At 44.5% G+C, this 27330-nt stretch overlaps 1 protein-coding gene across 1 annotated transcript in view; it reads left to right on the plus strand.

Moving 5' to 3' along the window:
• The window catches only part of anks1b (ankyrin repeat and sterile alpha motif domain containing 1B), a 295647-nt gene that overhangs the window by 209760 nt on the left and 58557 nt on the right, over positions 1–27330 (plus strand). Inside the window, 2 exon segments of the mRNA XM_083758106.1 lie at positions 17383–17481; positions 20500–20652. Of these exon segments, the coding sequence (XP_083614232.1) occupies positions 17383–17481; positions 20500–20652 (252 nt within the window).

The raw sequence follows: 27330 nt of genomic DNA on the forward strand, positions 1-27330 counted from the left end.
CACTTAAAATATTTGCAGACTTTTAGTTATATGTTAGCAAGGCGTGTGCTCTTTTTGAGTCGATGTTTTCCCGGTGACCGTTACAACACACACACACACAGAGACAACTGGTCACCTGTATGTGTGTGATTGGGTACCGTACAATATGTCGATTGTTTATGAACCTAGTTCAGTGGGAAAAGCTCTCTCTCTCTCTCTCTCTCTCTCTCTCTCGTTAAGTGCACTTGTGTGCGCATTGATGACCCTAATAGTTTAATAGGTTCTGGAGTGTGCTAGAACCAGTGACTGTTGAACCACTGTCCTCTGTTCCATCTCATTTACCTCTTCATGGAATGTGATTCACTTCGGCCATTGTCCTGTCCGCCCACCGAATGCGTGCGTGTTACATTTTTACATAATGACCTGGCTGTTCACCACTGCTCTAGTCTGGACACAAGCAAACATTCAGCTGGCTCTTATTCACCACTTGAACATCATGCGTTGTTGTTGAGCAAGGGCCCTCATGGCTCCATACTATAGTGAGTTTTCCATTTTCGCTCTGGAAATAGCAGATCTAGCTCTGGTTATGGATTATAGTTTTACTCCGGTATAGGGTTAGTAGTATAGAGGGTATGTGCGTGACGTCATCACCATACCCGGACGTTATTCGGGGACGCCTACTGAGTGGCAAAAAACTACTTTCTGGCATTGACAGCCCATACATCCAAACAGAAAAGTCCTACCTGATGCCATTAAACCAGGGGTTTTCAACTGAGTATGAACCAGGGACCACCACCCTGACTGAGAATCAACCTGGGGACCACCACCCTGACTGAAAATCAACCTGGGGACCATTGTTGTGTTGGGAGGGGGGATATGGTTGTGGTGTGGGGGAAAGAAATTAACCTTCCATATTAAACTCATGTTGCTGTTCATTGTCTCCACCAGGCCGAAGGCATGTGGGGAGAGTATGTTTTGCACTCCGTCCGTCCGCGTGTCCGTCCGTCCGTTTGTGTGTCCGTGTGTCCGTGAACAGCTAATCTCGGCCACCGTTAACCCGGTCGATGCCATATTTTGCACACACACTCCCTGGATGCCAACCATGAACCTCTGCCCCAAACTTTCCAGAACGGCCTGTTATAGCGCCACCAGGAGGCCGCTTTGTGCAAAACAAGTTTTTGCACAGTACACCTACAGATTTTGTCCAAACATCACGCAAATTGGTACACAGTCTCTCTAGAGCCATTCAACGAAACGGGTCTTTCAGATTTATCAGACTCCATCCTGATTGGTTAAGATTGGCTTCCAAAGTTCACAGGAGTGCTCAGTTTCAAACAAAATGCTGCAAATCATGAACACATCGCGTGATTTCCGTGAAATTGTGCACCCACATTCCCACTAGGCCGAGGACGAAATGCCACATGAACAATTTCAACTCAGCCTCAAGGTGGCGCTATAACTGGCCGAAAAGTGTTTTTACCTCTAACTGCACGGATCTGTGGATAACCTGGTGGAGACCTGTGCCCGGAAGGGCACTTTTTCTAGTTGTAACTTATTCTATGACTCAGTAAGCAGAGACTTGCGATTCATTATGGGCACATTTCCTTATAATGGTGACTCAACCAGGCAATCCGGTACGGTTTCGCTTGAGATTCTAACTCACTTTTCTGTGGAAGTTCTTGACATCCGTCTTCCCAGTAACTGACAACATCGATGCGTCATTATTGTCACCAGATTATTTACTGCATTGTTTCTCAACTTGTGGTCAATACAATAAATTCAAATACGAAAAAAATCACTTTCCTACATTACTAAATGCATGGTCAGGGACCACATGCAACACCTTCACGGACCACCAGTGTTGACTTCACGGACCACCTGTTGAAAACCCATGCATTAAACAACGTTAAACTCACTTTGCCACTTATATGTCTAACTAACCTCAGTGAAACCATGCCTAACCCATAACCTCAGTAAAACTATGATATATACAGGCAGCGAACAGTAGTAGAAGTAGCTGATCTACAAGCTCACGACACGTCACAATAGGACACGTTGTGAGCGCTTAACAGTTGACCAATGAAAATGGTAAATAAATGGCCTACACTAGACCAGAAAGGGTACACTATACCTTATGGGTCTACTCTGTAGGGTCCATTTGGTTCCATTTGTACACTCTCAGAGTTAAATTAACATTGATTTTACACTATAAATTGGGGTCCCAGAGATAGAAATGCCATTCAATGGGGGTCTGTAGACTAACGCATGTCAAACTGGGTGTCCTTGAAATTAAACGGGTTGAGAACCACTGCTAGAGCCATGAGATTGTTCTCTAATTAGTGTCAATTTTGGGTTCCTTGACATGGAAAGGTTTGGGAACCACTACACTATGCGACACTCTCAAATCATATGCCTATGTTCCAATTTCTTCTTTGCATTTCCAACATGTATTATTAACCCATTCTGACCGGGCACCCATTTTGGTGTCGGCATCATGTTATGCTTTAGCTATTGAAAAATAGCAGATCTACAAGCTCATATCGCGCCACCGAGTGGCGCGATACGAGCTTGTAGGTCTGCTATTTTTGAAAAATCGAAGAGCGACTGACATTTTTAGAATCTGATCTCAGGTCAGAATGGGTTCATCAGGACCAGTGTGTGTCCGGCGGAAACCTCGTATGAATCTGATCTCAGGTCGGAATGGGTTAATTTATTATCCGCTATATCGTCTACGCCACATTGACACAAACCGTATCACTGCAGCGGCAGCAGAAGCACATCAAGCCCTTCTAATAAGTCACCACCATGTCAGGTTAATGGAACGCCAAATTAATGTGGCCTCAAACCTGATGATCTATCATGTCTATGATGACAGTTTAGAGGCTCTGTGTGTGTGTGTGTGTGTGTGTGTGTGTGTGTGTGTGTGTGTGTGTGTGTGTGTGTGCGTGTGTGTGTGTGTGTGTGTGTGTGTGTGTGTGTGTGTGTGTGTGTGTGTGTGTGTGTGTGTGTGTGTGTGTGTGTGTGTGTGTGTGTGTGTGTGCGCAGACTGCACGTGTGTGTAGGCAATGAGTTAATAAGTTTAGCTTGTGAGGACCTTGAAATGGTCGCAATGTCATATTTCTCAAATTCTACTATACTTGTGGGGACAGTTGGAGCTCACAAATACAGTAATCCAAGTACACGCACGCATACGCTTCTCATTCTGATCTACTGTACCTTGATGATCACATTACGATTTCTTGACAGACAGTGCTGGTCATTTGGAGTAGGCGTGGCCTGTCACCAGCCAGAGGACATGCTTGATTGACGGTCAGGGAGACGCCGTGGAGACGCACTGCATTAATGTGTGACACTCGATCAGTTATTATGAAGGACACGAGATGACAAAGATGACATTCCATCGTGAGAGAGAGAGAGAGAGAGAGAGAGGGATAGAGGGTGAGAGAGAGGGAGATATATAGAGAGAGAGCTGAGATGTATGTTAGACTAGAATTAACAGTGGTAAAGGTACATTTCGTCTCTGTCGGTAGACACCTCAATACCTCATAAGTATGTCCAAAACAGTAACTTTTCGGAAAATGTCAAGAGTAGCCGATCTGCAAGCTCACAAGCTCACAGTGCCTCGAGTTGTGAGGCATTGTGAGCTTATAAAATAGGCTTATTTCACAACTTTTGACTGTTAGATTATTTGACAATTTGGCAAATGTTTTATTTTTTTTCTATGGTTGTTGATTATGTTTGATTCACTAATGGTCTTTTTTCTTTTCTTTCTTTTCTTATTGAATTGTCACTTCACTGTCATCTCGTAGGGACTGACATACTAGCATCATGTCCAGGGGGTGTACTTGTACATCTAGCTGCCTCTCGTACAGAAATAGAAGATAGGCTCCTGCCCTGTCTCATGGCTCAACAAGGCTTACTTCCCTGTCACCTGGGGACCCCACCCCCCAAAAAATGACGTGGGGGTCCCGATCCCCAGTTTGGAAACCACTGACGGAGAGGACGTAAGCACCCGCATGCAGCCTCTTTAAGGGAGCTCATTCACCTTGCTAAGTCCTCTAATAACGACGTCCCATTGCCCCCTCTTTAGCGCCAGGTCATTACCCTCAATCTTCCAAAACACTCCCACCGCCATAAAGGTTGCTGCGCATTAAACTCCACACTTAGGAGGAGTGTGAGCGGAATTGTCAAAGGAGTTGGAGACGGGAGCGAAGAGATGAAGATTGATTTGAGCAAACGGCAAATGGAAGAAGGGATTATACCGCTGGAATGTGAAAAGGCTGCAGCAGTTTGTGACTCCATTTGTGATTCAGCGAGTGTACTTGTTGACAAATGGTTTGAGAGAGATTCAGACAGCAGAGAGAGAGAGAGAGAGAAGAGAGAGAGAAGAAGAAGGGCGGTGAGGTGAAGGCAAACAATAATATATCCTGCTAATATAGAAAGGAGTGCTGTTGATAGCCACGTTTCCAGGTGCACTGCAGGGGGGTTAATTTAAAAATGGACCTCTAATCCCGCGTTTGCAGCGCCTCCAAATCCTCCCGTAAATTGCTCATCTCCAAATAAGAAATCTCATGCATGCCACATGGAGGTTCTGACACGTACGCGTCGAGAGGTTCCCGACTGCCTTCCTTATCCCTGCTCTCTCTGCTGAACAGGGAGTGTAGTAGTAGGACTGAAAAACAACATGTTTGTCGGAGAAAAGCCGACGGCAGGGCTGAGAGGAAGCGGAGGGCAGGGCCGAACACAGACGGCTTATCAATGAAGCGAGAGACAAACCACGAGATGCTGAGAACAGAGTACGGCTACCACTATCAATTATTTTCTTGGCATTATTTAACCCATTTAGGTTTGTTTTTTTTAAACGTTCGCTCTGAAAGAATATATATTCAAAGATTTGTGCCGCATTTTTACGATTTTTCTAAAATAGCTAAAGTATAACATAATGCTTAGTTAAAACACCAAAAGGTGTTCCCGCCCAGAATGGGTTTTAATTTGATCGACAATTTGATTGTGTTTTCCAATTCATCAAATAATTGAGATGAGATTTTTTTAGACTGTATGTCCATGAATCGACACACATAATTTTGTATAGTTGAATAATTAAATTAGTCTAATTAATCACTTAAAGGACCACTTCACCACTTTTCAACCTATCTTCATATAATAGGTCCTCACTAATAATCATGATAAAATGGCACGATTTTTTTCTACTCAGTCTGTGTCTTATAGGAGGGCTGTGGGCAGTTTAGAAACCGTCTTCCAGTGACATCATCATTAGGCAGATTATTTTTTAAGCAAGATTTATTTTACAAAAATGTTTAGATTTCCATTATCGTGGGAACGATGGCTTCCATTTTCGCATTGCAACTTTTCAGGACTAGAAAGCCTGCAGTTTTTATTAGCTTGTATTCCCCATCGATGATGTCACAGGAAGACGGTTTCTGAACTGCCCACAGCCCCTATATGAGACACAGACAGAGTAGAAAGAAATTGCGTCCTTTTTTCATGATTATTAGTGAGGACCTATTGTATGAAGATAGGTTGAAAAGTGGTCCTTTAAGCACTATTATATCCTACAGTAGGCTACTACTGCACCGACAGTAGGCCTACAAGTATAAATGTAGAACACTAGAGAAAATGGCTTGTATTATACCTAATAATGCAGAACACAGACAATAGCTATTTTTGAAAATTGATTTCTTTATTAAAAGCTTTTAAAAGCACCTCAAGGACCCCTGGGGTTCCCCTGGAGCCCACTTTGAGGAGGTCAACTCAGTATATATGGGGTTCAAGTGGTTCATGACTGGGGCGCTGTTGTGTTGTCATGAACAGTGAATTTGTATTACGCTGACAGCAGCAGCAATTCTGTTGACATGACTACAGTATATGCGCTAAAACACTTCCCCCTTTCCAGCGCTATGGGTAGTCAGTTTGTATGCCGTTGCTGTATTGCTTTCTGATTGCTAGGTATTTAATAATGTACAGTATGCTGAGGGTAAGCAAACACACACCCTCGTACAACGGGCAGCATCGCCATCACTGCCTTGCTTTTTTTGCTTGGGTACCACAAATAGATGTAGACTTTTCAGCTCATTGGTAAACAAAGCAAGGAAGTAGCTAATTTACATCAAATAAATAATTCAGGCAGTCATGAAGAATCTAGCTTTTGTTTTCGGTTCCTGCTGTTCTACCTCGTCAGCAATCTCAAGACTTGTGAATCATCGTCTCCGTCGGACACACACACACACACACACACACCTCATATTATGTCGTAGCAGATCTACAAGCACAAGTTTTTGAGCTTGACAATCTGCCACTTCTGATGCTTCCGTGTGAAGCTGTAGTAGGGCGTTCATTTACAAAGAAAAACACAAAAAAAGTTAAACCATGCATGGAGCTAACAGCAACGATATAAGAAGAGTCATTTATCCCTTTATTCCTGCTCAACTTCCTCTTGATATAGAGCAGATACTGAAGAAACCTATTGAAATAAGTGACATAATGGTGAGAGATAGAAAGAGGGGGGGTGGGGGGTGGCAATCAAACATTATAAAGCTGTTTATGTTTCTCTAATGGGGGCCTGCATGGAATGATTGTGGTAACCAGAAAATGTCTAATTTCCAGTGGTGTTACTCACATTTTTAACTTGAGTAAATGTCACACTTTGTCCTAGTGTGAAAGTAGTGTGGGCCCAAAAATGGCACTGAACCAGCTCAAAAATAGTGAAAAGTACTGAAAAACCAAGTCTTTTGATGCACAATCAATACGATTTTTATTCACCTTGCAGAGTTCACATGAAAGGGTCGTTCCAACAAACAGCATACAAAAAATAAGTACTATATACAGCCCACTGGCCAGGTTGGCGCTATCAAGGTCAGCTCTGCACCCTGTGCAATCCTACATTGATTGCCCGGGCAGTGGCAGGTGCTCCTTATAAAGGCTAGGCCCCTCCCATGGACCAAACCAACCCTGGATTGATTCCACAATCATACCAGTGCAATTGATTCCACAATCATACCAGTATACCAGTGCATTCCCAATGTCCAGAGACATCACAATTCATAACATATTTTAGTGTCACATAATACTATAAATTATCCACATAATATGATTAAAGAGTTCTCTAAACAAACCCTCCCACTGTTGGCATGTTCCCCATACCCCACAGTAGTTGCTCCCTTCAATGAAGTCAACAATCAATTATCAATCAACAAATACACAATAAATAATGTCAAACTAAACTCATTTTCTGCAAATTCAAACTCTGTTGGTTATCTTCAGTCTCAGTGGCAGGGTGAACTGCCACAGTAAAAGTACGTCTGGCAATTAGTTTAGTACATTTGAGTAAATTAGTAACTTTTGTAAAACAATATTGCCATCAAAATGTGTTTTTTGCCACCCAAAGTTTCACTTTCAAAAAAACTTTTGGTCATTTTATCAATTACTCAGGCTTTTGTGAACATCACAGACCCCCAGACCACAGGACAAAATCCATCACTTTTTGTAGAGTGGGATACCAAAGACCACTTTTGGAGCTCGCCCCTTATGGAGGACTAGGGTTTTTTCGCCGAATCTATCATGCTTAAAATGGAGTTTGAAGTTACAAATGGGTTTGCATAGGAGGGGGGGGGGGGTGAAAGTGAAATATCCCTTTAATATCCCTTCATTAGCCTACTTAGGTAAATGTACTTAGTTACTTTTCACCACTGCGGCTGTGCAGTTGTAGAGCAGCTAAAACAGTAGAAACACACAGAATTACGACCCAATATCAAGACACCACACTATTGTACTATATTTCATTATATATTTTTTGTTTGTATAGTATTGATCATAACATGAACACCAACCTTGGTCTCTTCAATTGCCATAATATACAATTGTTTGACTCACAATGCGGCCCACAGTAATTTTTTCAGCTTTTTACATAATGCCAGTACAGAATGTGAGCTTTGATGTGTCATTGAAAAGTAAATGAAGATATTTGAAGAAGTTAATGACCATTTCAAACCACAATTGTTGAACAGAGAAAATGCCCTGAAATGGTTTCTTCTGTACGTAATATAGGAAGCCATGTTGGAAGACAGACTACACAAACATTCCGTTCAAGGGCTCTATTACTTCATTGTTTCTCAAACGTTTTGATGTGAAGGTCATCTGAAAATATATTGTGCCGGAGACACCCAAAACTTACTTTGATGTAACTTGAAAACTTACTTTTACTCCATGAACACATTTAGCTTCAGGGGACTTCCCTGGCTGGAACCGGGACCCCCCCTTCGGGAACCACTGTAGTCCGACCTTGGAATCCCTCTCCGTCTGTGAGCCATTGCTCTGGCCTGATGCTGTAGTCTAGTGCATGGCTCGGCCAGTCTGTTGATTTGCCTGGGGGGGCAGTGATCCCTGACCTCCATTGTTTACTAAGGCCCAGACATAGCTGTTAATATGTGGAATGTGTAAAGAAGGGACTCTCCATCCAGCCTTTACAAACATTATAATTTATGGGAGCCAAGGTTATTGCAACAGTTACCCTACAGCAAGGACGGCCCTGGGCAAAGGCAATATCCTCGGTGGTGATTCAACGCTTGAGAGTAAAACCAAATGAATAGTAAGCCCTTTAGGGGTCTATTATAAAGCATGTTCCGAGTTGAATGAACACAGAGCATTTTGACCGGATGCTGTTTTACTCTAGAGATTAGCTGTGTTGATTTGGTTTGTTTGACCGGCTGTTGTATTAAAATGTTATACACAAGGTTACTCAAGAAGAACATTTCTTTCCACAGCTCTTAATGGAATGAAATTGTTTACTGCCAGCCAGCCTCTGGCAAGGACCAGACTGCTGTCTGACAGGTAGTGGGTAGAATGTGGAATGCTATGGTTTATGCTCCATGGAGACAGCTGTACTGCAGGGACGTGTTTGGCTAATAGACACTCCAGGGCACTGGGATAGGGGGGGACAAATAGCAGATTATAATGCCCTCGATGCATTGATGGCATTCGAAACAGGTGGGTAAAAGCTCTGGTGTGGAGTTGTACAGTACTAGGTTCTGGTGTGGAGATGTACAGTACAAGGTTCTGGTGTGGAGATGTACAGTACTAGGTTCTGGTGTGGAGATGTACAGTACAAGGTTCTGGTGTGGAGTTGTACAGTACTAGGTTCTGGTGTGTAGATGTACAGTACTATGTTCTGGTGTGTAGATGTACAGTACTATGTTCTGGTGTGTAGATGTACAGTACTGGGTTCTGGTGTGTAGATGTACAGTAGTAGGTTCTGGTGTGTAGATGTACAGTACTAGGTTCTGGTGTGTAGATGTACAGTACTAGGTTCTGGTGTGTAGATGTACAGTACTAGGTTCTGGTGTGTAGATGTACAGTACTATGTTCTGGTGTGTAGATGTACAGTACTATGTTCTGGTGTGTAGATGTACAGTACTAGGTTACAATTTACAATTTACAATTTACAATTTAGGCATTTAGCAGACGCTCTTAATCCAGAGCGACTTACATTTAGGCAAGAACAAAAGCATGGGAATACATCACATAAAAGCATTTATCATGAAACATGCGTAAGCTAAGAAGGTAACAGCGGAATATCTATATGACTATACATACACAACTATACATACACTATACATAATAAACTATACATATTCACTACTATGCTATACATATGTACTATGGCGTGCTATGACTATATACAATACAATTATAGTGCTGTCTACATAACATGCTATAAGTCTGTGTCAAATGCTATCTAAGCCAACATAAATGCTATCGAAGGGGTTAGGGTAAGTGCTATGGGCCATGATGGAGTCTGAAAAGGTGGGTTTTCAGGCTACGGCGGAAGATTGGGAGTGATGCTGCAGTTCTGACTGCAATGGGAAGTGCATTCCACAGTTTTGGAGCCAGAAGGGAGAAGAGTTTGGGACGTGTGGAGCGTTGTCCCGGCGTTTTTAGTGAGGGCACTTCCAGTTTCCCTGCGTTGGCTGATCTGAGTGCGCGGGAGGGTTTGTAGGGTTCAATCATACTTGTAAGATATGGGGGAGCCATACCTTTGGTTGCTTTGAATGCCAGCATCAGAGTTTTGTATTCTGTGCGGGCAGCGACCGGGAGCCAGTGGAGGGAGCGGAGCAGGGGGGAGACATGTGAGAATTTTGGCTGGTTGAAGACCAAGCGAGCTGCTGCATTTTGGATCAGCTGGAGAGGCTTAAGTGCACATGCTGGTAGGCCAGTAAGGAGGGAGTTACAATAGTCGAGTTTTGACAAGACTGTTGTCTGGATTAGGAGCTGGGCTGATTCCTGGGTGAGGAACGGTCTAATTCGTCGTATGTTATAGAGTGTGAACCTACATGATCGAGTGACTGACAGCTGTGATGTGAGCTTTGAACGAGAGCTGACTGTCCAGGACAACACCAAGATTCCTGGCTGTTGGGACAGACGTTACCAGGGCGTTGTCTACGGAAATAGTTAGCTCCCGCATAGGGCAGGACTTAGCTGGGAAGAAGAGAAGCTCAGTCTTGTCTGGGTTCAGCTTGAGGTGGTTGGAGGACATCCACTGTGAGATGTCAGCCAGGCATGCAGTGATGCGCTCTTCCACCTGAGTGGCAGAGGGGGGGAAGGATAGGAACAGTTGTGTGTCATCGGCGTAGCAGTGATAGGATATATTGTGAGCAGAGATGATAGTGCCAAGGGATTTAGTGTACAGTGAGAAAAGGAGGGGACCAAGTACAGATCCCTGTGGGACCCCAGTTTGGAGGGTTCGGGGGGATGATAGTAGACCTTTCCAGGAAACCTGGTAGGTCCGATCGGTGAGGTAGGAGGAGAACCACTTTAGTGCCGTTCCACCGATGCCTAGCTCCGCTAGGGTGTCTAGGAGCAGCTGGTGGTTCACTGTGTCAAATGCTGCTGATAGGTCTAGGAGAATCAGTACTGCAGAGTGGGAAGCAGCTTGGGCAGCATGTAGTGCTTCTGTGACTGCCAGCAGGGCAGTTTCTGTGGAGTGGGCCTTCTTGAATCCGGACTGGTTGGGATCCAGCAGGTTGTTCTGTGAGAGATGGAGAGAGAGCTGGTTGGAGACGACACGTTCAATGGTTCTGGTGTGTAGATGTACAGTACTATGTTCTGGTGTGTAGATGTACAGTACTAGGTTCTGGTGTGTAGTTGTACAGTACTAGGTTCTGGTGTGTAGATGTACAGTACTATGTTCTGGTGTGTAGTTGTACAGTACTAGGTTCTGGTGTGGAGATGTACAGTACTAGGTTCTGGTGTGGAGATGTACAGTACTATGTTCTGGTGTGTAGATGTACAGTACTAGGTTCTGGTGTGGAGTTGTACAGTACTAGGTTCTGGTGTGGAGATGTACAGTAGTAGGTTCTGGTGTGTAGATGTACAGTACTAGGTTCTGGTGTGTAGATGTACAGTACTAGGTTCTGGTGTGTAGATGTACAGTACTAGGTTCTGGTGTGTAGATGTACAGTACTAGGTTCTGGTGTGTAGATGTACAGTACTAGGTTCTGGTGTGTAGTTGTACAGTACTAGGTTCTGGTGTGTAGATGTACAGTACTATGTTCTGGTGTGTAGTTGTACAGTACTAGGTTCTGGTGTGGAGATGTACAGTACTAGGTTCTGGTGTGGAGATGTACAGTACTAGGTTCTGGTGTGGAGTTGTACAGTACTAGGTTCTGGTGTGGAGATGTACAGTAGTAGGTTCTGGTGGGGGTGTTCTGTACAAGCGCTGCTTCACCCTGAAACAAAGCGGGAGCTTGAAGGCTTGTTCTTTGGATCTACAGAAATGAAAAGTATATCTGATGTTCTGTTCTACTGGTTTGACAGCAGAGAGAGAGAGAGAGACTCACTGAGTGAGAGTTGAATCTCTCAATTGCAGAGACAGAGAGACAGAGAGAGAGGGAAAGAGAGAGTGTTTAGTCTGTGTGTGTGTGTGTGTGTGTGTGTGTGTGTGTGTGTGTGTGTGTGTGTGTGTGTGTGTGTGTGTGTGTGTGTGTGTGTGTGTGTGTGTGTGTGTGTGTGTGTGTGTGTGTGTGTGTGTGTGTGCATGCGTGCGTGCTTGCGGACTGCTGTCAGCAGCGCTGTCCTTGGTGCTGCAACAGTGAGTAATCACAGACAAGCAGCATGTCTTCGTAGTGGCGTGTGTGCGTGTGCGTGCGTGTGGACCGCGCAGGCTTCCAACAACAACAAAATTTAAGAGCCAAGCCTCTTCCTGGCTTTAAAACAAAGCCATCAATTAGAACAGTGGACAAGTTTAAAGCTTGAGGGGGAAGCTGTTGGCATGCCTTGGATGTTCATCTGCCCATCGCTCAGTTTCCCACTACTGGTTCAGTAACACACACACACCCACACACATGTACTCTCTCTCTCTCCTGGTTCAGCGCTGACGACGTTTCAGTCTTTCACATGTAGATTTTGTCGACTAAAACTCCATTTACCAGTGGTTTGATGCATTCTCCTGGCTGTACAATCTATCAAATAATATATGGAATGTCAGCAGTTGTAATGCTCTTTATTGGCAAGTCTCTTCAGAGCTTGAAGTTTATAAACATACCCGTATCGAAGGTAACTGGTATTAAAAATGTAGTTAAACAATGATATGAGAGCCATGATATTGAATGTTATATATTCTGGAGATTGGTTGTTCATTGGATCTATTCATAGAACAGGTATACTGTACCTAGTGTACTGTACTGTACATGACTGATGAACTAAATATAGTAACCGGGTTGGGGTATAGATTTTTGGCAGCTCAGGGGCAGTGATTCTGAACCTTTTTCTTTTCAAAGAATCCAGCTTGATTTGCATTATTTAGACCATATAAAAGCTAAATAAATGCAACTAGAAAAAGTGCCCTTCTGGGCACAGGTCTCCACCAGGATAGGAATGTAGGACATTGCAGCTTGCCTTCATCTGGTGGTTGGATAAAAGGGCAACAAAAGTAAATTAGAGGTAAAAACACTTTTCGGCCAGTTATAGCGCCACCTTGAGGCTGAGTTGAAATTGTTCATGTGGCATTTCTTCCTCGGCCTAGTGGGAATGTGCGTGCACATTTCACGGAAATCACGCGATGTGTTCATGATTTGCAGCATTTTGTTTGAAACTGAGCACTCCTGTGAACTTTGGAAGCCAATCTTAACCAATCAGGATGGAGTCTGAGAAATCTGAAAGACCCGTTTCGTTGAATGGCTCTAGAGAGACTGTGTACCAATTTGCGCGATGTTTGGACAAAATCTGTAGGTGTACTGTGCAAAAACTTGTTTTGCACAAAGCGGCCTCCTGGTGGCGCTATAACAGGCCGTTCTGGAAATTTTGGGGCAGAGGTTCATCGTGTGTGTGCAAAACTTGGCATCGACCGGGTTAACGGTGGCCGAGATTAGCTGCTCACGGACACACGGACGGACGGACACACACACACACACACACACACACACACACGGACGGAAGGACGGAGTGCAAAACATACTCTCCCCCCATGCCTTCGGCCTGGTGGAGACAATAAGTGCATTTGTGCACGCTCAAATGTACAGACCTGTAAGGGTGTTGCTGGAAGTGTCCTTGAGCACTGAACACCTAACTGCTCTCACAGGTTGGCGCCTTGCAATGGTCCGCTCTGCCTTTGATGTGTGAATGGATGTATGGGTGAATGAATGGGTGTGAATGGGTGGGAAAGGGTGTGTAAATGGGTGTGAGTGTGTGTAAGTGAAATACTTTGGTAAAGTGCTTTGGAGGCGTTAATGTACAGTACCTGTACATGCAGTTCATTTATCATTTATCATTTTCCTGTGATGTTATTATTGGCTACTGTCTCCCTTGGAGCTCCAGGCGCTTTGACACCTTCTCCCCCAGTGGGGTAGAGTCTTTTAAATCTCCATTAGCATACAACGCTGTGTCTTGCAATGTGTTGTGAGCTTGGACAGGCCTGAAATGCAAATGAGCCATTAAATGAACAATGGGCTGTCTGGAGGTGTGAAGTTCACTGTCGTGGGGCAGAAAGGGTGACAGGGGGCAGTTTGACCAAAAACGTACAGGCAGAGATGGTATAAGTATGCCTAAATTCATGTTTAGAAAATGTTTCAGATGAAAAAAAAACCCAAATAAAAACAGATGATTTCAAACGAATATTTAGGAAAAGTCATGGAAATAAAAGGGAATCTTCTGAGTAACCTGACTCCGCCAGATGGCGGCAGCAGTGAGTTCCTCCTGCTCCCACCTGGTCCCTCTGGGGCAGAGACGATGTACTCTGATCAGATGCCGATCGGAGAGATATGCGGCCGCTTGAGGCGTCATCAACACGAGACTGATGACGTATTGAGGCTGTGCCACATGCAGCACACATGTAAACACAACCTAACAAGACTACAACTCCAAATTATTATGGAGATATCAGACTTTTGTCCCGCAGCTTCTGGTTCATCGTTTCTGCTTGAGAGAGACCAGAAGCAGGCAGGAGGAGGGAACTTGTGAACTCAATGCTGCCGCAATCAGGCGGAGTCGGGTTGTGAGAGCTTCATGGACAAAGATAGTCAACTTCAAATTCTGACCGGGGTCTCCCAGGGCTTTGTTTTTATTACTTCCTCCACACCAAATGTCTTTGGGTGAAAATACCGTAATTTCCGGACTATAAGCCGCTACTTTTTCCCCATGCTTTGAACCCTGTGGCCTATATACAACGGTGCGGCTAATCTATGGATTTTTAGCTGCTAACAGCCACTAGGGGACCTTCTAAATCTATCTATATAGATTGCCCAGTGCGGCTTGTATATGCACACATTAGTTTTTTCCCTAAATGTAGCTGGTGCGGCTCATATTCAGGTGCGCTTTATAGTCCGGAAATTCCGGTAGCTATAAATAATAAGCTTAAGCCTCTCTGAATGGAAGAGAGTGAGATGATGTCTCCTATAGTATCCATACTGTACGTATAAGACCTGCATGTGATGAATGGCCCCGTATTGTCCCATGAACTATTGATCTATGTTATAATGGTAAATCGATAAGTCTTTACTGCTGCAGAAGGTCAAGGGACCACATTGTGTTTCGAACCTTGGGGACGTGTGTGTGTGTGTGTGTGTGTGTGTGTGTGTGTGTGTGTGTGTGTGTGTGTGTGTGTGTGTGTGTGTGTGTGTGTGTGTGTGTGTGTGTGTGTGTGTGTGAGAGAGAGAGAGAGAGAGTGTGTGTGTCTCTTCCTGCATGCCTTGTTGCTCCTTTGCCCCTCGCTTCCTCACTGTCACTCCTCTCATTATCACTCTGTCTGCAGTGTATCTTTCTGTCTCTCTCTCTCCCTCTCTCTCTATCACTGGCTCGCTCTCTTTCCCTCCCTCCCTCCCCCCTCTCCCCCCTCTCCCTCCCTCCCTCCCCCCTCTCTCTCTCTCTCTCTCTCTGTCTCTCCTCTCTCTCTCTCTCTCTCTCTCTCTCTCTCTCTATCTCTCTCTCTCTCTCTCTCTCTCTCTCTCTCTCTTTCTCTGCACCATTAATGTATCTCTCTCTCTCTCTCTTTCTCTCTCTATCATCTAAAGGTCTCTAAAGGTCTCCCATCAGACTAATTAAAGGTGATACTGTGTACGACATCGCCAGATGAGGCTTCTGTGTGTGTGTGTGTGTGTGTGTGTGTGACCACTGTGACGTGTGTGTGTGTGTGCATGCATGTGCTTGTGAATCAAACTAGCAACGACACGTACTTGCGTGCGTGCGTGTGCATGCACGCAAATCAAACTAGAAAACATTATGTAAGTGTACTGTGTTTTGTTGGTGTCTTCTCCAGCGTTGCATTGCTGTGGTGTGGAGGTGTGCCGCAAAGCGAGACAATGTGGAGATGCTACAGTGTGCAGCAGTGTTCCCATGTCTGCTTATTCTAAGCAACATGGGCTTGTTTAAAAAACCAAAAAATACTAGAACTGAAAATCGGGAACGCATACCTCACCCTTGTATGCAATACCTGTAAATTATATCTGTTGCCATAGCACCCATTTTAACCATCTGTCTGTGTGTCTGTGTCCCTCTTGTGCCTATAGAGGGTATGCGCATGCATAAAGTGAGTGCCAAATCGAGTGGCAAAGTGAGTTTAAAGTGATTTAACGTTGCCTAATGCAATCAGATAGGATTTTTCTGTATGGGCTGCCGTGTCCAGATTGTATATAGCAAGCGTGTGACCCTAACCCACATACCAGCTCTGTGACAGTGTGATAAGACTGGTTCCTGAAACGGTTTCGGATGTGATGGAACTGATTCAGGCTCCTCGATGTTGGATCCGATAAGCAAATCCCAACCCTAGACCCTCCTCTTATTGTGCACCTATAGGACTCACCTAACATCCCCTGCTCATGGTTCTGGTAGGATGTCTCAGGGTAGAGGACAGAGTACAGCTAGTTGGTGGGCCTGGTCTGGCCCAAGTGGGCATGGGCATGATGATCTCAGCATGACCTCTTATTTGACCTATCTTATTGTATGTCTTCATATGTATTGATGAATTGAATACACACAGGACCACAATTGGAACAAACCCTCAGGGCTTTTTGTGTATTATCCCTTTATCGTCATTGTTGGTAACTGCTGTACCTTTTGCAAAACCGTTATTAGAGTATTCAGTCCAATTTGAGTGTGTTGTGACAACGAAGCAGATGTTCAGAGTGCCGTGGTGGGAACACACAGACACAATGTTTAACTTTGACGGGTAGGAGGAGTACGCCAACTGCCGTCCAGAACTATGGAACGAACATCCCATTGCAATCAGAACTGCAGACTCACTCCCAACTTTCCACCGTAGTCTGAAAACCCACCTCTTCAGACTCCATCTTAGCCCATAGCACTTGCCGTAGCACTTGCACTACTAGCCTTGACGACCTCACAGGCGTATGCAAAGGCTAAACCTATGTAATTTACATTTAAATATAGCTCTATAGTGTATACTCCTAGTTTCATTGTAACGCTCTCAGCTTGCTTATGATCAGAGTACCCGTTCCACCCATCTATCTGTGTCCCTTTTATGCCCATATATGGAGATTTCTGTATCTGTCTGTCTGTGTCCCTTATTCCTATATATGGAGTTCTGTGTAGGGCATGCCCAAATATGGAGTGTTGTGAGGTCAGCTCCATATATGGAGCAGGGGCCCTGTTCAGAGCCCGGTCAGAGGCCTTTTGTGGCGGTTCTGGACAACCGTGCATGGGTCAGACAGACCGTCACCAGCCACTGTGCAGGGGTGTGGAGCGTGTGTGTCGAATTTGAAGTCGGTGGGGCGAACGGTTCTCGAGTTACATGCATTACAGCCGCACACACACATACATACATACAGAGAAACGGTGCATTTATAGATGTATGTATTATCATGTGTTGTTCTTGCTTACTGTAAATCGCTCTGGATTAAGAGCGTCTGCTAAATGTGTGTGTGTTGTTGTTGTTCACAGGGCAGCAATGTGGTGGAGGACCAGGACCTGTTGGAGATCGGCATTCTCAACTCAGCTCACAGACAGCGCCTCCTGCAGGCCATACGCTTGCTGCCCAGGGTCAGTATGACACTCACGCATGCACACACGCACGCGCACACACACGCACCACATGATATCTGATATCATTAACACTGGGATCACTTCCTTCCTGGACTACAATTCCCATAATGCTTTGGTGCACTGCTCCTCCTTGTGGATAGCAAGGAAGCTCTTAGAAGGAAGTGAAGTGGTCACGTGACTGGGCTGCGCCATGACACTTTCATGGACACTTTTACGGGAGCCAAACTACATCCGGAAGTTCGGCAGAATGCACTGGAGCCAATGAGAGCTCAGTGACCAGCTCATGAACAAACATTATTTATGAATGACTGAGACCTTTTGTAAAGTGATCGCTTCTGGAAAATAAGATAATATATATAACACGTTATTTTAGGCTGTCTTATTTTTTTATGTGCATACTACTTAATGTGATTTATCTTTTCAAAGAGCAGAGAGCAGCCCAGGCAGAAAACTTACTATGTGCTCTTCTATAAATACCTAAATAAAAATAAATAGTTATTAAGTCGAAAAACAACCACTCGGAAAAAACGTGTGATATCACTTATGTCTTCTTTCATATTCCTGAACCAATTGTATGACAAAGCTCGCAATCGTTCATGTATAATGTTTGTTATGAGCTGGTCCAGCCGGCTCCATTCACTGCCATGTATTCATTGCACTACCGGTGTGAATTTGGCTCCCATGAAAGTGTCCATGAAAGTGTCATGGCGCAGCCCAGTCACGTGACCACTTCACTTCCTTCTAAGAGCTTCCTTGGTGGATAGGGGAGTCCAGGAAGTAAGTGAGCCCAGTGTCGATGACATCAGAGACACTGGGCTCACTGCTAAAATCGAAAATATTTAAAACCAACAAAAAAGGGTGAGGGAGAAGCCTACAGGCGTGCCTACCCCATGGGTCTCTAAAGGGTAAGGGAGAAGCCTACAGGCGTGCCTACCCCATGGGTCTCTAAAGGGTAAGGGAGAAGCCTACAGGCGTGCCTACCCCATGGGTCTCTCATGCACTACAATATAATATTCGTTACTCACGGAAGGAAGATGCATTACAGTGCATTACAGTACATCACAGCTTGATCGAAACTAGCACAGAAACTCTGCCATCAATAATACACACTGTCTGTCTGCCTGCCTGTGTGTTCACAGACAGACAGACAGACCATCAATAATACACACTGTCTGTCTGCCTGTGTGTTCACAGACGGACAGACAGTCCATGTCTTAAATCGAACACATGCAGTAACAGTACCTTCCGAGGCGAGGCGAGAAAGATTGATTGAAAAGTGGGAGAACGATCAATACCACAAGAATAGAGGGGTGTGTGTGTGTGTGTGTGTGTGTGTGTGTGTGTGTGTGTGTGTGTGAGTGTGAGTGTGAGTGTGAGTGTGAGTGTGAGTGTGAGTGTGAGTGTGAGTGTGAGTGTGAGTGTGAGTGTGTGTGCGCGCGTGCGTGCACACACCTCTGTCTGAGAGGTGGGTTCAGAGACAGAGTTACTTTCATCTCCTGTCAGAACTTCTCTTCTCATTTATACAATTTACAATTTAGGCACTTAGCAGTGCAAAATAATAATAATAATAATAATCCAAAAAATTATAACAATCAAAAACCTCAAAAATGGAGTTAGGAGGTTTCCTCCCGACAGCAACAAATATAAAAAACGTAATCATTAACATCTTATAATGTCCTCACAAGTCCAGCAATAGAACCGTCCGTGCGAGTGTGTGTGTGTGTGTGTGTGTGTGTGTGTGTGGTTCGTGCGTGCGTGCGTAGTTCAGAGATAAGCAACTCTCACAGAGAGACTCAGTCAGCACTTTCTCCTCTCATCTTGTTCAACTTTCCAAACACTTAAAACTCCCATCAGCCCTCCTCCCTTCACATTCTCCCTCTGTAGTCTCATCTGCTGTCTCCATCACTATCCCCAACTGTCTCTCACACACACACACACACACCCACACACCCACGCACGCACCCACACATCCACACACCCACAAACCCACACACCACTTTAATGAGAAGTACTGATTTCATTGCTCGTCGGAGGCACCTTGAACATTACGAAGCTGTTGACTGTACAACACACATGCACGCACGCCTGCACGCATGTACACGCACGCACACACACACACACACGCATGCGCACACACACAAAGTGTGTGTGGACAAGTGACATTTTTTGGGAAATGTACTTGTGCCTCAAAAAGTTAACGTCAAGCCCTGTCGAAATACTCAAGCAACTTCAAAACTATCTGGGGTGTTCACAAAAACCCGAGTAGACGATAAAATGTCCCCGATTTTTTAAGTGAAATATCCCTTTACATGAACACGTTTGAGCAGGGCCGGATTAACACCTCTGAGGGCCCCTGGGCACTGAAGCTCGAAGGGCCCCCCCTTCACCCGCGTGCAACATTTTTGCTGTTTATTGGAGCCGTTTTGGGGCAGTTTTATGCCGTTATATTGGCCTAATTCCAGTCGCCTACCCCCCCCCCCCAGAGTGACAGCCAATCTAGCATTGTTGCTGCTTTACACACACAATTTGCACTTTTCAGCTGCCCTTCTCACCAACAAATGCAACATTAAAACACTAATCTTTTTAGACACCATTTATTTCATTCGGATTAGCAGGGACATTTTCTGTCAAAAAAACCCCCAAAAAAACCCCCTTTTTTTTCCCTTTTTTTTTTTTTGAGGGGCCCCTGATGCCCAAGGGCCCCTGGGCACGTGCCCAAAGTGCCCATATGGTAGATCCGGCCCTGCGTTTGAGAACCACTAGCCTGCCCATGTAGCCTCGTATGATCTTTGGTCTAGAGGGGCGGATGCCGTCGAAAACAGCCGGTGCATCCTATTGGTTCGCCAATCTGAGTGCTATCTATGCCAGATTTTCCAAAGGGTTTCCCCAGGCTTTTCTTTTTGAGCCGAATGCGAACGAAAATAAAAGCCTGGGTACCGAGGCTAGAGAAGCACTCGTCCCATCAGTCTGGTGACTCTGTTCGTGTGCGTGTGTATGTGTGTACGTGCCCTGCAGGTGCGGCCGGTGGGATATGACGGCAACAACCCCACGTCGGTGGCCGAGTGGCTGGAATCTCTGGAGCTGGGAGACTACACCAAGTCCTTCCTCATCAACGGCTACACGTCCATGGAGCTGGTCAAGAAGATCTGGGAGATAGAGCTCGTCAATGTGAGTAGGGCCACAAAACGCCTTCCTTCCTTTGCATGACGTGCCACAGCGTGTTCGAGAATAACGTTGAACAATATGTCAAAGATGATTTCAAGGCCGCATTTTGTGGCTCTTTGGTACTGAAGGGAAGAGGGAGGATTTGTTATCCGTTAAAAATATAAAATAAATAAACTCAAACGGACCCTTACGGGTCTGAAATAGCCTGGAAACCAGACGAATCTGCCACAGGAAAAAAGATCCCTGAGGCGATTGGTCTGGCACTCAATCTAACCAATCAATCAGAGCCCACTATTCAAAGTGAGATTTATTTTGCTGTGACGTTATGGAATCTGTTTGTAACCTTGGAAATAAATCCTCCACAACGAAGTTCCAGAGTATACCGACGGCAGTGATTTTAGTCTGGCCATGCCAGGCTAGGTTTGTAAGTCTCTCAGAGTTACATTAACGCTGAGGATTTTAGATTGGGCTCCGTGGCATGACGCAAATCAAACCCAAAAGGTTGACGGGTTAAAGTTTAACCCGTCAACCGGGTTACCGTTAAACGGTAAAACAAGGACCTGATGTGTCCTCATCGGGTCCTCCATTGTTTGTGGTTGTGAATGAGCGGTTGCTGGTTTGGTTTGCGGTTTCTGTGACATGCTAAGGACCTTGTTCCTTTCCACGGTTGAACACCTTCCCTCCAGCGGATGGAAGGGCAGACGAGGCAGTGTCGACGAAGCGTCGAGCGTTTTGAGGCTTTCAGAGGTTTCCAGCTGAGCGCTTCCGAATGTAAAGGCTGGGTCTGTGGGGTGCCTCCTTTGATGCACCGGGAGACAGCTGTGCTCTATGAGGGATGGGGGGAGGAAGAGAGAGAGAGAGTAAAGTGGTGACTGGAGAGGAGTTACATAAGCATGTAGGATGGAAGATGTTTCACAGTGCTGGGCTTGCCACCCACGCACTGTGTGTGTGTGTGTGTGTGTGTGTGTGTGTGTGTGTGTGTGTGTGTGTGTGTGTGTGTGTGTGTGTGTGTGTGTGTGTGTGTGTGTGTGTGTGTGTGTGTGAATTAGCATATTCCTGTACTCATGGTAGCTAACTGGTAGATACTTTGTATCTCCTTATATTTAAACTTGAGTTCTTAAATGTACAGTGTGGCCTGCTACTTCATCGTCTGAGAGTGTCCATCTCCAAATAGCAGATCTACAAGCGAAATGCGTCGCAATGCGAGCTTGTAGATCTGCTATTTTCAAATGACCGAAATGTATATGGTTAATGTATGTTTTGTAAGTGGTTAATGTATGTTTTGTAATAACAATATCAAAATCTAGCTAGTAACTAAAAATGTTAAAATAATTGTAGAGTATAGTAAGAGTAGAAGTAGTACTGTGAGTAATGTAAAATGTACTTAGTTCCAACAACTGGCCACTTATATGTAGCACAGGCTCATTATCCTGTAGTATCAGTACTACTCTGTGATGTATACACATGCTGGGAAACATCAAAGCGCTGGAATATTAACACAGCCTCCAGCCGTAACCCATGTGAGCTAATTCATGTGAACGTATCTGATGTCTTCTTTTATAGCCAGGCAACAGATTAACAATAGAATTTAGTGGAGCTTAAAGGGACATCTCACGGCTGGAAGAAACTGCAGTCATGTTAGTAGTATTTGTAGAAGATAACAGTAGCACAATTTGAAATTGGCACCCTATGGCCAGAAAAATAATGAAGTTTGTGTGTCTGTTTGTGTGGTGTGTGTGTGTGTGTGTGTGTGTGTGTGTGTGTGTGTGTGTGTGTGTGTGTGTGTGTGTGTGTGTGTGTGTGTGTGTGTGTGTGTGTGTGTGTGTGTGTGTGTGTGTGTGTGTGTGTGTGTGTGTGTGTGTGTGTGTGTGTGTGTGTGTGTGTGTGTGTGTGTGACTGGATTGCTGAATTCCTACAATGCCTTTAATGCCCTTTGCGAGACTATTTCAAATGGCTACAGCTCTTGCTTTTGTTGAAACTGTATTCATACATCACAAATTTCAATGTAAAGCAACACTTTCTTAACCACTTGGCTTAGTTAGTTTCATTTATTGTCCACATGTGGAAATCTTTCTTCGGTCTCAACAACAGTAAAAAACAAACAGCAACAACAACAGTAACAACACTTACACAATTATTTTCATGGCAAAAATGCAGGACAACAGTGGCAAATACATTTAGTGCCTTAATGGCATTAGGAATGTTGGAATTTTTAAAGATGTTACGGTTAGCTTTTGGTACTTTGTACCATCTACCAGAGGGAAGTAGTTCAAACTCCCTGCAAAGTGGATGAGAGGGGTCATTTTCTGTCTTGACAGCATTTTTTCGAAGATACAACGTAATTGTTTCTGTCTCATCCCAATGATTTTGAGGCTAGGTTCACTATTCGCTGCAGCTTGCTTCTTCTTTTTACATTAAGATTGCCATACCACATTGCCATGTTAAAAGTCAAGATTCCCTCTATCAGGTTCTTAATATAGACTGTTTCCATGATATGCTTGCTCACTCTAAAGGAGTTGAGCTTGCGTAGTAGGTGGAGGCGTTGGTTACAAGTTTTAATAATCTGGTCAGTATTTTCACTGAAATTGAGTTTGCTGTCAATATATGTACTTAAGTATTTGAAATTGTCTACTACCTCCACTATTTGTCCACTAATTGCAATGGACTGCACACGTGCGTGCGTGTGTGTGTGTGGCATACAATCAAGTACAGATTGTTGTGCAGAACAATGCCACTAGAGGGAACACACAAGTCTTTTTATTTTTCTCCCTTTTTTACAATTGTGTGTGTGTGTGTGTGTGTGTGTGTGTGTGTGTGTGTGTGTGTGTGTGTGTGTGTGTGTGTGTGTGTGTGTGTGTGTGTGTGTGTGTGTGTGTGTGTGTGTGTGTGTGTGTGTGTGTGTGTGTGTGTGTGTGTGTGTGTGTGTGTGTGTGTGTCGAACGCCAAGACAAATATCATATGCACATATGTTGTATTCTCATTCTATATATAAATATATACACTCTATAATGTCATATCTAAAAATAAATCTATTCTACACTGTGCTGTCACCTGGACATTGTAGGCTGCTCACACACACAGAGAGAGAGAGAGAGAGAGAGAGAGAGAGACTGCAGCACTGTGCTGTCACCTGGACCCTGTAGGCTGCTCACACAGAGAGAGAGAGAGAGAGACACTGCAGTACTGTGCTGTCACCTGGACCCTGTAGGCTGCTCACACAGAGAGAGAGAGAGAGAGACACTGCAGTACTGTGCTGTCACCTGGACCCTGTAGGCTGCTCACACACACAGAGAGAGAGAGACACTCTGCTGTCACCTGGACCCTGTAGGCTGCTCACACACACAGAGAGAGAGAGAGAGAGAGAGAGAGAGACACTGCAGCACTGTGCTGTCACCTGGACCCTGTAGGCTGCTCACACACACAGAGAGAGAGAGACACTCTGCTGTCACCTGGACCCTGTAGGCTGCTCACACACACACACACACACACACACACACACACACACACACACAGAGAGAGAGAGCAGTGAAGAGGAGAGAAACGAGAATAGATAGAAAAGCCGCAGGATCAAGCTAATGATGCAGGGAGAGAGAAAGAGAGAGAGACAGACAGGCAGACAGACCGACCGACCTTGATCCAGGATCAGCTCTTAACTCAACAGAAATGTAAATGGTGCATTTATATAGCGCCTTTATTCATTCACCCATTCACATAATGCTGGCGGCGGAAACCATGCAAGGCACCAACCAGCACATCAGGAGCAATTAGGGTTTCAGGGTCTTGCTCAAGGACACTTTGACACCAACTCTGTGGGAGCCCGGGATCGAACTGGCGACCTTGCCGTTGCCATCCGGCCACTCTCTACTCTGAGCCACCGCTGCCCCTCAGAAAGACATCAATATGTGTCTCTGAATTAAAATACTGATCTGAGACCAGTTCCAGGTTTTGTTCTCAGAAGGAATAGTTGTTTGTAAATTATTCAATTGAGAATAGTTGTTGTTAAAAAAAGATTGGGGGTGAATTACCCTGTCCCTTTTAACCATTCAATTACAATATTTTTATTTATTTATTATTTCTTCTTTTTTACCTTTGAACCTGCCTGCCTGCCTGCCTGTTTAACATGTCATTGTCTCCACCAGGCCGAAGGCATGGGGGGAGAGTATGTTTTGCACTCCGTCCGTCCGTGTGTCCGTCCGTCCGTCCGTGTGTGTGTGTGTGTGTGTGTGTGTGTGTGCAGAGATGGGCAGTATTTGAAATACATGTATTTGAAATACGTATTTGAAATACTTTTTTGTATTTTGTAATTTGTATTTCGCTGGGATGGAAGAAATGAGATGTATTTTGTATCTAAATACTTTCAGATTGAGTATTTTCTGTATTTCAAATACATAAAATACTTTTTTTGTTTTAATGTAATTTTATTCTCAAATGGAAACATGTTAAACATTTACACTGCCTCAGGTTAAAACTGTAGGGGCAAAACCAGTCAGACAGATATTTCGTGAAGCCACTAAGGAAATCGGGACTTCTTGAAAGTTAATATAATGGCCTGTTGTGGCGCTGTCAATGGACCCAGAAAAACCCATAGCCCCATAGAAGTCCATGTATTTGGGCCCAAATTCACCTAGACTGTATTACCTTAATAAACATGGTCATGAATACTTTCTGCTTCCAGTCACTAGTTTAAAGTCTCATTTCTAATGTCATAATATTCTTTTTGGAAGATTATGGTCCCATTAAAAAAAAAAATCCCATAAAGTCGTTCTGAGGGGCGTGGCTACCGTTACAGTCTATGATCGGGAGCCACCCCCCGTTCAGTCAAAATAAAAACCAACGAAGAGTAAGGGGGCCGTCCCGCCTCGTTGTCTGGGCCAGCCAATGGCCAGCTGGGCCAAAACGGATCTAGACATATGGTGACTTACAGTGCAGGAATAACAGGCTTCATTTTACGTCCATGTTAGACCCGGGGAACGCTTTGTCCATATTTTTTACAGTCTATGGGCAAAACACACGCACCCATACCATAGACTGTAAAAAATATGGACAAAGCGTTCCCCGGATCTAACACGGACGTAAAATGAAGCCTGCAATTCCTTGCACTGTAAGTCGCCATATTTCTAGATGTTTTGGCCCAGCTGGCCATTGGCTGGCCCAGACAACGAGGCGGGACTTCCCCCCTTACTCTTCGGCGGCAACTTCCTTTTCCCTCTCAATAAAAGCTCTCGTAAGCGAGAGCTTTTATTGAGAGGGAAAAGGAAGTTGTCGCCGCCTGTTCTTCCTGTTTGTTGTAGGCAAACCATTGCCTACAACATGACGTAAGCATATCATCCGGCTCCAGCCCGGATCATATACCGAAATGAAATGGTGCCCAGGCTACGTTCATAGACTGTAGCCACGCCCCTCAGAACATACGCAACTTTATGGTCATTTTTTAAATAAATGGGACCATGATTTTTCAAAAAGAATATTATGACATGAGAAATGAGACTTTGAACTAGTGACTGGAAGCAGAAAGTATTCATGACCATGTTTATTATGGTAATACAGTCTAGGATGAAGTTGGGCCCAAATACATGGACCTCTATGGAGCTATGGGTTTTTTTGGGCCCAATGACAGCGCCACAACAGGCCAATAGATGAACTTTCAGGAAGTCCCAATTTCCTTAGTGGCTTCACAAAATATCTGTCTGACTGCCCCCCTGACCCATACACACAACACAACACAATGTGTGATGTCACTTCTATTCCGCCTTCTGATTGGCTTACACACTCAAATTGAACCACAAATGAGAGGCAGAGTAGGGCGGGCCTTCAGTTGTTCAGAGTTACCATTCCTTTGTGGGTCCTGTTTTATTTGCTTAAAATATAAAGTGTATCATTCTTAATAATCTTCAATGTATTAGACATTCTGACAGGTCATTAATTTAATATTTGGCAATCAATTATGAATTTACTTATCATTATACACATGTTCATGAAAATGTATTTTCATGTATTTTCAAAATACAAAATACGTATTTGTATCTCAAATACATTTCTCAGACCAGTATTTGTATTTTGTATTTAGATACATTTTTCGACCCAGTATTTGTATTTTGTATCAAAATACATTTTCAATGTATTTTGCCCATCTCTGTGTGTGTGTGTGTGTGTGTGTGTGTGTGTGTGTGTGTGTGTGTGTGTGTGTGTGTGTGTGTGTGTGTGTGTGTGTGTGTGTGTGTGTGTGTGTGTGTGTGTGTGTGTGTGTGTGTGTGTGTGTCCGTCCGTCCGTCCGTCCGTCCGTGAGCAGCTAATCTCGGCCACCGTTAACCCGGTCGATGCCAAATTTTGCACACACACTCCCTGGATGCCAACGATGAACCTCTGCCCCAAACTTTCCACAACGGCCTGTTATAGCGCCACCAGGAGGCCGCTTTGTGCAAAACAAGTTTTTGCACAGTACACCTACAGATTTTGTCCAAACATCACACAAATTGGTACACAGTCTCTCTAGAGCCATTCAACGAAACCGGTCTTTCAGATTTCTCAGACTCCATCCTCATTGGTTAAGATTGGCTTCCAAAGTTCACAGGAGTGCTCAGTTTCAAACAAAATGCTGCAAATCATGAACACATCGCGTGATTTCCGTGAAATTGTGCACCCACATTCCCACTAGGCCGAGGACAAAATGCCACATGAACA

This window comes from Protomyctophum parallelum (genome assembly GCF_964188405.1).
Source record: "Protomyctophum parallelum genome assembly, chromosome: 22".
Lineage (NCBI taxonomy): Eukaryota > Metazoa > Chordata > Actinopteri > Myctophiformes > Myctophidae > Protomyctophum > Protomyctophum parallelum.